Source organism: Raphanus sativus, unplaced genomic scaffold, assembly GCF_000801105.2.
Source record: "Raphanus sativus cultivar WK10039 unplaced genomic scaffold, ASM80110v3 Scaffold3311, whole genome shotgun sequence".
NCBI classification, from domain to species: Eukaryota; Viridiplantae; Streptophyta; class Magnoliopsida; order Brassicales; family Brassicaceae; genus Raphanus; species Raphanus sativus.
The window spans coordinates 1-11458 of NW_026618617.1; the positions used below are offsets into that span (position 1 = coordinate 1).

Here is an 11458-nt window from a genome sequence, read left to right on the forward strand (position 1 = left end):
AAAGTGCAAGCTCAGAACTATCATGTAGAATAAACCTGTTTTTGCTGCATCAGTTGTCAACAGCTCGTGTTCAATAACTATGCATTCATTTCCCTTCAGTTTCTAGCGACAGTAAACTAGAAAAAAAATTCATGGTAGCACACACTTGGCTTTCCGAAAGAAAACATTTTCTGGAGCGCATGTTATACAGAGAACATCGCTAGCTGCAACTTCTTCAAGAGATAACTAAAAGAACACAGCCTAAAACCAGTATTCCAGTTTGAAGAACAGCTATGCACTAACTGGTGATATCAACAAGGCAATGTTTCACGTTCATTATATAAGTCCTTTTAACAAGTAAGTTTCAAGCAGTGAAAACCGTCATGCATTTCGTAAGGTACCAGATTCATCAAGATCCGGATCAGAGGACTTACACTAAAAGATGCTACAAATCCAAATGCAAATAAAAAAACAACTCCTCCAGAGAAATATTCAATGAGGAACAACTAGCATAAGGCCTCAAAAAGTACTGATGATATCAAGCAGCAATAATTATATTTACATCTGAAACTACAGATTCAAGCAGATCCTAACAGCATGGTTTCAACTCAAAGATTCTAATGCTTGTAGTGGATAACATCAATAACAGGGCATTTGGTCTAGTGGTATGATTCTCATTTTGGATGCGAGAGGTCCCGAGTTCGATCTCGGAATGCCTCATTATTTTTTTCTTGGTGAATGTGTTAAAACAGAACTGAAATATGTATGACTAAAGATGGTTCTTTATTTTACTTTTAAATGAGTTCTTTTGGCATATTGTATGCGGTAATGGTCAGTAACCAAACATTTGGAATCCAGTCAAAAGATAAGACAAACAAGATCATAAGCAATCCAACTAAGGAGAGCTTTCAAATAATGGATGTAAACAGCCAACTGAAAAATTTAGGACAAGTTGATTATCCTCTTCTAATGATTATGTACATGTGTTCTTCCATTGCAAACCAAAATTCAGTTTCTAAAAAAATGCAAGTAATCATGTTCTGAAATTCAGTTGGAAGAAGTCTCTCATATATAGATCTAAGAATTTCCTGTTCGGACTAAATTATTAGACTACGTATACATTTCAACAATATTCAATTAAAGACAATCCACCTTTGCTACTAAGCCTTATAAAGTCAACTAATAGATCTAGATCTGAATTGTAGCATTCTTTTTAATTATCTAAAAGTAAAATAATTCTCACCAGATTCATGAATTAAATAAAAGAGTTTGAACTTAAACTAACTGTATGTTGCCAGCTATATGAAGAACAAACCTTCAAGAGGAATAGTTAGGCATCTAGAATAATTTCCATCGTATAACAGTAATTTGGCAGGAATTATTGACTTCTAGGATTATCATAAATAGTTAATAACCAAAAGATTAATATAGCGATATGATCAACACAAAAGTTAGGCATCTAGGTTTCAACAAATGACCAATTTTTTTCTGGACTATATCCGTATTTTTAATGTAATGATGAGAAATTATATGAAATACTCCTATTGGAATTACTCTTAAGACTTTTAATGAAAAATGTTTGAAGGCAAACTAAAAAAACCAGTTTCATACGGTAGCATAACTTTGCATGAAAATATGGAATCACTGCGATTAATTAATGAGCTTCAGCAATGAATCAAAGAACATTAATGACTGCCCTCGCATTTCAGGGGCACTAAATTAGAAACGCCACTTAAACAATGACTTTAAAATGGCAACAAACAAAAGGACAAGACCCTTACCCATTTTAAGTTTTTAACTTAGCAATCAATTCAACCACAAAATACCTCCCTTCTAAAGATTCATAGAGAAAACATGAGACAATACTTATACTGGCATTCAACTAGATTTTTCATATCAAACCAAAGCAATTGGGCAAAAATTATTTGTAGTTGTCAATGAACATTGCAGTGATATACAGAATCAAGAAATGAAACTTTTCATGATCTACAAAGCACATTCAATTATCAAGGATATGATTTTCCCTCTGGTTGCAACAGCTACCTATGCTGGTTCTTGAAATCAGGTAAATTTTCCTTTAAAACTACATTCTACAAGAAACCTGAAACTAGTCATCTTAATAATATGACACTTAACAATATACATTTCCATTGTATTGTTGAGGAAGAAGAACTACGAATTCTTCCAAGACAAGGGCAATGAATCACAGATAAAGTTAGGTGAAAGACACCAATAACCGGGCATTTGGTCTAGTGGTATGATTCTCGCTTTGGGTGCGAGAGGTCCCGAGTGATTCTCGGAATACCCCTTTGAGTTTTTTGCAAAAGAAATGTTCAAAATGCCAGCTAACATTTCATCAATAATGAATTACATAATCAAATTTTACTATCAAGCCTTGAAAGTCAACTTATAGAACTAGTAAAATGATGCTTAATGAACCTAAATCAACACGGGCATTTGGTCTAGTGGTATGATTCTCGCTTTGGGTGCGAGAGGTCCCGAATTCGATTCTCGGAATGCCCCTTTGTATTTTTTGTAAAAGAAATGTTCAAAATGCCAGCTAACATTTAATCAACAATGAATTATAGACAATCAAAATTTTACTATCAAGCCTTGAAAGTCAACTTATAGAACTAGTAAAATGATGCTTAATGGAACTAAATCAACACCGGGCATTTGGTCTAGTGGTATGATTCTCGCTTTGGGTGCGAGAGGTCCCGAGTTCGATTCTCGGAATGCCCCTTTGAGTTTTTTTTGTAAAAAAAATGTTCAAAATGCCACCTAACATTTCGTCAATAATGAATTATATACAATCAAATTTTACTATCAAGCCTTGAAAGTCAACTTATAGAACACGTACAATGATGCTTAATGCAACAAAATCAACACCGGACATTTGGTCTAGTGGTATGATTCTCGCTTTGGGTGCGAGAGGTCCCGAGTTCGATTCTCGGAATGCCCCATTAACTTTTTGCAACAGAAATGTTTAAAATGTCAGCTAACATTTCATCAATAATGAATTATATACAATCAAATTTTACTATCAATCCTTGAAAGTCAACTTATAGAACTAGATCTAAAAAGATGCTAATGGAACTAAATCAACACCGGGCATTTGGTCTAGTGGTATGATTCTCGCTTTGGGTGCGAGAGGTCCCGAGTTCGATTCTCGGAATGCCCCATTAACTTTTTGCAACGGAAATGTTTAAAATGCCAGCTAACATTTCATCAATAATGAATTATATACAATCAATTTTACTATCAATCCTTGAAAGTCAACTTATAGAACTAGATTTAAAAGGATGCTAATGGAACTAAATCAACAACGGGCATTTGGTCTAGTAGTATGATTCTCGCTTTGGGTGCGAGAGGTCCCGATTCTCGGAATGCCCCATTGACTTTTTGCAACGGAAATGTTTAAAATGCCAGCTAACATTTCATCAATAATGAATTATAGACAATCAAATTTTACTATCAATCCTTGAAAGTCAAATTATAGAACTAGATCTAAAAGGATGCTAATGGAACTAAATCAACACCGGGCATTTGGTCTAGTGGTATGATTCTCGCTTTGGGTGCGAGAGGTCCCGAGTTCGATTCTCGGAATGCCCCATTGACTTTTTGTAACACAAATGTTCTAAAGGCCTGCATAAAATTGTTTAGAATATAATCTCGATTTAATCCTAGATGTTTTTATAGTTATTGTCCTACAACTGCAGAGAATATGTTCCTCTTTCATTTCAGCAAGAGAGAAAGAAAACTTAAACAAGTTAAGTTTCATCATTGAGCACATAATACAAAGAAAAGGAATAGCATACCGCTGCATCACGTCCAATTTCAATACGTCTTTTAACCAGAACACTTCATACGGTGAAGGCCATCACAATTTCTGAGCTGCCAGATTCATCAAGCTTGAGCTGCAAAAACAGCACAAGAATCGTGATTAAGCATCAAACATCAGGGAAAATAAAGAAAATGGATGGCATAAACATCAGTGAAGCAGATAATGAAAAGACTGGAAATACTAAACTTCAAAATTCCAAACTCATTTAGTATGAAATCCTCTAGAATGAAGAGTGAAATATTTTCCTTTCTCAGCAAAAGATTGTAAGCATTAAACATCAGGGCATTTGGTCTAGTGGTATGATTCTCGCTTTGGGTGCGAGAGGTCCCGAGTTCGATTCTCGGAATGCCCCATTGACATTTTTAGTAAATGTGATGTATATGTATGACCAAATAAAAATATTTTTTTCTGCTTCATTGCAAGCCATACATTTCAAATGCAGTTCCAGGTACAGAAATTATAAATAGGGATCCAGAACTAGCTCTTAGATAGTGTATAGCCTGAAAAAGCTAGAGTGTGAAATCCAGCGGTTTTCAGTATAGCAATAAAGTCAAGTCAAATGTTTAAGACACACAAGAACATATAGCATATTCAAAAAAATTAACAGGAAATTCTTTTATCCTCTTTCGAGTGTTTTCTCATGGAAGAGGCTTGAACAACTTAACTGGAGTATTTCCATACAGAGTGCAATACTAACCAGAAATCCATTTTTCTGTGGCAATGCAAATGACCATTCCATTTTAAATTCAAGTGAAGAGATCTCATCATGTTAGACTAGAATATTTATTTAGTATAGTAAAAGTCAACTATGGGAACTAGACCAAAGTATGACCAAATCTTACACGTTTTAACTAAATTGCTTAACAACATGTCATCTGTCTAGTGGTATGATTCTCCCTTAGGGTGTACGAGTTCAATTCTTCTAAAATAATTTCATAGTGGGGAATGAAACAAGAGGTCTTATGCTTAGGGCCGACCCTTATTATATGTAGTCTAGGAATATTGGATGCAAGAGGTCTTATGCTCAGGGCCGACCCTTATTAACAAATTAAAAAGTTTTACAAAGTAAAGAGCCTTTTGAATGCTCAATCCCCATGTATTAAGTGTAGGCTCTAGTAGCCAAAACAGCCTTATATGATAATGATACATCATAATGTTCTCCTGTAAGGCCATAGTCTAAACCTAGGAAGCAATTTGCAAGCAACCATTAAATGGATAAGGCAAGTACTGTACCAGGGATCTCGCTTTTTCATGTAAGTTTCTCCAGACTCCACGTAATCATCCAACATTTCAGGTGGAAATTCGTCGAACAGGTGGTGGGCATATCTCACGGCGTAGCGTATCATCCCCCCCAAAGCAAGGACGGATCCGACAAAAACGTTCACTTTTTTTCGAATGTTCGACGAGACGAGTGTGAATCTTTTGTCCCCATCAGCGAAATTAACGATGACGAGCGTGAGGAAACACAAAAAGATAATAAACTTGTTTAGGGGTTTCACAAGATCCGGTTTATGCACGCACAACTAGAATTGCTAAATCCGGTTTCACCGATCTAAATCAAACCAGAACTAAACCAATAACATTCGGTTTCTACATTTCATAAGCCGAATTAACCGAATTGGAAACTCCTACGCGGCATAACCAGTTTTTCAAGGTTATATGTGCTCATGATTGTCCAAGTAAAAGCTACAATATGATTGTCAAGTTCAAGATGACAGACAAAAATTAACATTACCAAGTGACAATATGATTTGTGTCACTGTTTAATAATCTCCTATTTTAGGTCAACCACTAATAAAATATATAATATATGGTGTTTGGTGGTCAAACTCAAATAGAAGGAACAATGGACAAGGGTTGGTGTGGTGGGTTAGACGAATGTTGCATAACCAACCAAATCTAGTGTTTATGGTTTAAGCCTAACTATACCATAGAGAAGCCACATACATACTTCTGCAACAACCACCACCACTCTACAATGAGAGGGTTCACCTAACTCGACCCGACCCTTGAGCTAAGTAACATATATATAGGAAGAGATTGGATGAAGTTCTGTAGTAGTCTCTGAAATTGTATCCCAATAAAAAGCAACATGTCTTGCAAAGGAGAGGTTGTGTTGCGTGCGGAGGAAGTATTGTTTCTCCTACCTTCAACCCTTTTCAATGAGATCTTTCTTGATTACACCGGTCCATTTCCACAGGTTTTTATTCTGTTATAACATTAGATGACTTATACAATTATTATGAATGTTAAGCATGTCTAGTTAATCTAATCTTTGTTACGTAATCGACTAGAGCTATAGAGGATGTAGCTACCATGATAGGAAGCCAAGGATGTGGCACGCCTTGAACCACTATGGTTCCATAAAGAAGCCAAGTAGTGATGATGCCAGCAAAGGACGAGTTAAGCCACGTGGCACTGGAGTGTTTCTTCCTGCCAAACCGATGAGTATCATCTCAGAAGAGAAGAGACCCAAGAAGAAGACATGTCCCATCATCTCCTCTCATTCCAGACAAGTCTTTCTTCCTAAAGAATGGGCTTATTAGCTAGTAATTAGCATTTATTTACCTTGTGTATATCGTATACTGCTATAAAACATTAAACACAAAAATAAGTTCTAATTTTCCATCTCTAGAGTTTGGGATCTATAACACCACTCCAATTAACAATACAAGTCCAGCTTCAATTCATAAACATGAACATATATATCTTCCAAAGCAATATAATAAAGACAATGTACCACTAAGGGAATTGATCTAGGAATATCCTATTCAGAGAAAAGTCAACTAAGAGAATTGAAAAACTATTGTCATCTTCAACCTAATAGCTAAAGTGCTTAACAACAGGGCATTTGGTCTAGTGGTATGATTCTCGCTTTGGGTGCGAGAGGTCCCGAGTTCGATTCTCGGAATGCCCCTGTAACATTTTTTTCTCTATAATTTTTCCAAAGTTCAAACCAAACTGAAAAAGCTTCCAATATTTTGGTTTTATTGCAGATCATACAAATCCAAAAGCAGTCCCAGTGAAAGAATTATAAACCAGGTTATGCTTTTCAAACGGAGCAGCATATCCATTACTAGTACTAACACAAGTGCAACTAATCATTTCAGTTGGAAGAGATCTCATTGATTTAGATCTAACTAAGACAAAAGTATTTGTTTAGTAAAAGTCAACTTAGGGAATATTTCAAAGTATGACCAAATTTTCAACATTTTAACTTAATAATTGCTAAACAATTGAAGACCTATATATATATATCTCCCTTTCATTTCAGCAAGTGAATATCATAACAAAACCCTCAAAAATATTATCATTAACTATTAACGCAGTGGAAAAGAAAACCATACCGAAGAGCATCTCGTTTTGTAGGCTGCCTACTTAACACAACGAATGAGCTGCTGAAACAGAAACAGATATATTTTTTTCAGAAAAAGAATTGTGATCAAGCATTCCAACATAAAAAAAAAGCATCAAAGAGGGAATGCAAAAGGAAGGCATCAACTGAATAACATGAGAAATAGAGCATTTAGAACGAGTCTAGTGAGACCTGTTTGATAGATTCTTCCAAGAACCATGGATGAAGAATCAAAGCCATCCACAAACAAACTGTCAAGGGAAAACAAGATCAAACCTAAACCATGCTATAACAGGCGAGGATGTCTCAAGTAAAATGAATGGTGGTCCTGGTGTTAACCTACTAGGCAATAAGTAAACGTAAGTGAATGTGTCACTGAAACAGAACAAATCTAGTCCAGAGACAAAAAAGTTGCAATCGCTACGAGTAATAAAAATTATTACAAGGTTCATAAGACAAGTTTGCTTTCAAATTTTTGTTCAGGGATACAAAATTTATTTATTTAGCAGAAATTTTACAATAGAAAATGAGCCTTTGAAGATGAATCTGAGATGTCCTCCAAATCAATGACTGAGGGTGAACCAGAAGAACCAGCCAACTGCTCTCTGGATCACAATTATGCACAAATGAAGCCTAGACAAAGTTACAAAATAATTATATAAAAAATTCAAGAATACAGACTGACCTAGATCATAACGAGATGAAAAACCCCTCCACTTATCTCCTCATAAATAGAAGATTCATGGAAAATTGTCAATGAGATGTCTCGTCTGGACATGAACTAAGAGCGTCCACATATACGTAAGTAAGTAGCCTAGTTCTGCATTCACTGGTACATAATCAGTTTCATGGAGTGTTATGACCTTTCTTGTTTGGTCTTCTACTAGAAGAAGACCACATTAAGGCATACAAGTATGTTTCTCTACCATTTTAGGGTACTTAAACTTAGGGCACTGCTCGATGAAAGCAGGTGGTCTTTTATAAGTCACAGATGCAGCTCTGATCAAAATCCCGGCAGTTAGACCCCATATCGTATAATCTTTATCTCCGGTTCGATAATCAAAGTAGTGGATCAAATACTTTTCTCCCATCCACTCTCTCTCTTCGGATCTTCTGTTCTCATCCTGGACAAGAAACAAAAAAAGTTTCAAGCAATGATGCTTCAGAAGGAAAAAAGATTTAAGTAACGAGAGGATAACCTTGAGGAACATTTCCAAAGGTGCATCAAACACAGCTTCCACTTCCGCAGGATTTGGTTTTGGATTGAATGTGTTTTTGTCCTTCAAGATTCCTATCACAGGTATTACTCTGAGGAGATGCTGTAAGACAAGGACACGCACGTAAGAAAAATATCAATACGCATCTATCACTTTAAAATAGAAAAAAATGAAGATTAACAAACAGCAAAGAACATTATTATCCTTAGAGCCAACAACAACAAAAAGGTATGATTATGAGCGTATTAACACAGCTACTACTGAATAACATTCAGGATAAAGAAAAAACTAGATAGTTTGTAACATCCACGTCACTGGCAAAATCCCATACTCTGATCTAACTAAAAACATTGTATCATTCAGCATCTGTTCTTTATACCTTGGACAGAAATGGTTCGAGAGAAGTGACAACATCAACAAGAGAAGGGTCTAAACCAATCTCTTCCTCGGCCTCTCTGGTAGCAGTCATCCCATCATCTTTATCACCCTCCTCTGCTTTACCACCCGGCAGTGAAACTTCTCCTGCAACAACAGAATTAAAAAAAAAAAACATAACCAGTAAGTTGATAGCAACCACCTCATTTATTAGAGATCACTCTGTATTCTTAAAATCAAGAACAAACCCGAGTGAGTAGACAATCTGGAAGACCTCTTAGTGAGGATGACGCGAAGATCGCCCTCGTCTCCTTCGAAGATACAGATCAGCACAGCCGCTCGCTTCGGTTTGAACCTCTCAGGATCTTTCGGAACCGGAGTCATGGATTCCTGAAACCCAACCTGAGAAACCACCTTCCCTGCGCTCTCCTGATCCGCCTGCGTCTCCTCATCATCGTTTTCGAACGATGAAGAAGGCGGTGGCTTGTACATGCGCAGTTGCTGGGCCAAGGCGGCGAGTCGAGAAGACCCACCGAAAGAGGATGATGCAGTCAACGCAGGCTCCATGAAACTGCAGAGGAGGGTTGTGCGTGCAAGTAAAGGAAGCCTGCGATGGAGTAAAAACATCAAAAAGAAAAGAATCCGATTTCAGAAAAAATTGGATTCTGTGTGTGGCGAAATCTAATGAGAAGAAAGATTAGATCCGAACAATCAGTTAAAAAGTTTGGAAAAAAGTTCGACACGTACTCGTGTGAGAACACGTGTTTCTTCTTGTCTTGTTCTTTCTTTTTGGCTCGTGGGAACCGGGGAAGCTTCAGAAAAAGGCAGAAGCTTTGTTTGCTTGCTGTCAGAAATTGAGAAATGGGCCCCACCCGGTTAGATACTGTTCGATATTGTAGAAACCGGTTGAATCGGTTATCTAAAAATAACTATCGGTTCGGATATTTTATAATCCAAATTTACTCAAATAACCCTTATTATTTTTGTTTTCTCTTACATAATCCCTTTGTCTTTATGGCGATAACCAGCCAATGCTACAGCGCCACGTGTGTCGTGACGGTCATTATACATATTGAATAGAAGAAAAAACTTATTTTTTTCTACTTTCTCCTGATTGCAATTTGCTCTTCTCAAACTTTTCCGAGAGAATTCGATCTTAGGTTTTTGTTTTTCTCCTTTTGATTTGAGCGTCGATGGCATCGAACCCTCACAGAGGCGGTGCGGGTGGTTCTCTTTACGGAGGTGCCGCTCCATACAGATCCAGGTATGATGGTTATATTATCAGTTCCCTCTTTTTCGAAATTGATTTTTATTTTCATCCTTGTAATTATCTGGATAGATAGATAGATAGATAGATAGATAGATAGAGGGGTATTGATGGTTCGTGTGTTTGTTTGGTTACAGAGATGGGCTTAGCACTAGAAGTGCTACAGGTTCAGAGGAAATCCAGCTTAGGATTGATCCCATGCACTCTGACCTAGATGATGAGATCACTGGTCTCCATGGCCAAGTCAGGCAATTGAAAAATGTAAGAACCCCCAGAAGAATTGTATTTAATTATGAAGGCTTATGTCTATCTTTGAACATTACGTTGATCGGAAAGATCGCAAAAGTTGTCTTTCTTTTCATCTTTCTTTCTTATTGTTACGGCTAGTTGATGAGGGACATTGTGACGGTCTGTGTGCTCTGTCATTGCAAAAGACTCTTTGTCTCTATGTCCGGAACAAACTTTTTGTTGCTTGTTTTAAAATCTAATAAAGGCTCGGTAAATTAGCTAGTGTTTTTGGATCCAGGGTACTGCATTTGTTTATTCATTAGTGAATCTATGTTTACTTAGCTGATTTACCAGTTAATTCATCTTATTCGATCTTTATTTTGATGCAGATTGCTCAAGAAATTGGGTCAGAAGCTAAGTTTCAGAGGGACTTCTTAGATGAACTGGTATGTTGTTGTTGATGTCACTGAAGCTCTTTGATTCAAATGTATATACTTAATTTGCTTACTCACCCCAGTTAATATAGGTTTTTTAATTATTATAGAATCTACAGCTACATCCCCAATGTAGGAGGGTATATGAATTCTAGTGTAGCTTACAAAGCAATGAGTCTTGGTAAATGCACAGTTTTAGAGTATGTACAGACTCGAACTCAAGGTCTAGTCTAGTGGGTAGGAGTAGGTGTATCTTCAATCTCGGCTAGTTATGTGAATGCATCATGAAATATGGTTTCAGTTGTTGTTGAGTACCGGTCTCCTTATGAATAATAGAACAGGGGGTGTTGAATATAGAACATAGATTTGGTTGTGTGAGACTTTGCAGAGAGACGCATTCAGTGATTTTTTAAATAAAGATACTCTCTAAGGATGCCAAATTCTTTAATAGTGTTTTTTTGTCTTTGTTTGGGGTGGCAGCAAGTGACATTGATGAGAGCGCAAGCAGGGGTGAAGAACAACATAAGGAAACTGAACTTGAGCATCATACGTAGTGGGAACAACCACATCATGCACGTGGTTCTTTTCGCGCTCCTCTGCTTCTTTATCCTCTACATGTGGTCCAAAATGTTCAAAAGATGAGAGACGACGACTCCTGAAACATACTTTGATGAAATGTTGGAAAGTTGTAGAAATCTCTTTTTTAGTTTGTGGTTGGTTCATCTCGTACGTTCCCTGTTATGTAGAGTTTGTGCTTAT

General features: G+C 36.8%; 3 protein-coding genes, 1 long non-coding RNA gene and 5 other non-coding genes across 12 annotated transcripts; 7 read left to right on the forward strand and 2 right to left on the reverse strand.

Annotated features, from left to right (window-relative positions):
• Positions 1–41: 41 nt before the first annotated feature.
• Positions 42–6278, reverse strand: LOC108823101 (uncharacterized). Its single transcript, XR_001945021.2, has 3 exons — positions 6139–6278; positions 5057–6032; positions 42–3896 (listed from the first exon to the last, which is right to left on the reverse strand). It is a non-coding gene; the product is annotated as an uncharacterized LOC108823101 (long non-coding RNA).
• TRNAP-UGG (transfer RNA proline (anticodon UGG)) lies at positions 2650–2721 on the forward strand. Its single transcript has one exon. It is a non-coding gene; the product is annotated as a tRNA-Pro (tRNA).
• On the forward strand, positions 3089–3160 carry TRNAP-UGG (transfer RNA proline (anticodon UGG)). The gene has a single exon. It is a non-coding gene; the product is annotated as a tRNA-Pro (tRNA).
• On the forward strand, positions 3520–3591 carry TRNAP-UGG (transfer RNA proline (anticodon UGG)). The gene has a single exon. It is a non-coding gene; the product is annotated as a tRNA-Pro (tRNA).
• On the forward strand, positions 4104–4175 carry TRNAP-UGG (transfer RNA proline (anticodon UGG)). The gene has a single exon. It is a non-coding gene; the product is annotated as a tRNA-Pro (tRNA).
• LOC130506499 (uncharacterized) lies at positions 5892–6434 on the forward strand. The gene is made up of 2 exons (XM_057001161.1): positions 5892–6023; positions 6118–6434. Exons 1-2 carry the CDS (start codon positions 5916–5918, stop codon positions 6367–6369), a joined length of 360 nt encoding a protein of 119 aa, XP_056857141.1. The 5' UTR covers positions 5892–5915; the 3' UTR covers positions 6370–6434.
• Positions 6435–6668: 234 nt separating this feature from the next.
• TRNAP-UGG (transfer RNA proline (anticodon UGG)) lies at positions 6669–6740 on the forward strand. The gene has a single exon. It is a non-coding gene; the product is annotated as a tRNA-Pro (tRNA).
• Positions 6741–7570: 830 nt separating this feature from the next.
• LOC108823099 (nudix hydrolase 15, mitochondrial) lies at positions 7571–9657 on the reverse strand. 4 transcript variants are annotated; one of them, XM_057001160.1, is made up of 6 exons: positions 9518–9657; positions 9019–9377; positions 8775–8917; positions 8378–8497; positions 7864–8302; positions 7571–7783 (listed from the first exon to the last, which is right to left on the reverse strand). In XM_057001160.1, exons 2-5 carry the CDS (start codon positions 9335–9337, stop codon positions 8078–8080), a joined length of 807 nt encoding a protein of 268 aa, XP_056857140.1. In that variant the 5' UTR covers positions 9338–9377; positions 9518–9657; the 3' UTR covers positions 7571–7783; positions 7864–8077. The 4 variants fall into 4 exon arrangements, with proteins under 4 accessions (XP_056857140.1, XP_018451849.1, XP_018451850.1 ...); XM_018596347.2 differs by lacking the exon at positions 9518–9657 and having other exon boundaries at positions 7864–7998; positions 8105–8302; positions 9019–9471; XM_018596348.2 differs by lacking the exon at positions 9518–9657 and having other exon boundaries at positions 7864–8007; positions 8105–8302; positions 9019–9471.
• A 215-nt stretch (positions 9658–9872) lies between these two features.
• Positions 9873–11458, forward strand: LOC108818659 (bet1-like protein At4g14600). The gene is made up of 4 exons (XM_018591577.2): positions 9873–10034; positions 10175–10298; positions 10655–10711; positions 11180–11458. The coding sequence occupies exons 1-4, from the start codon at positions 9964–9966 to the stop codon at positions 11339–11341; spliced, it is 414 nt and encodes a 137-aa protein (XP_018447079.1). The 5' UTR covers positions 9873–9963; the 3' UTR covers positions 11342–11458.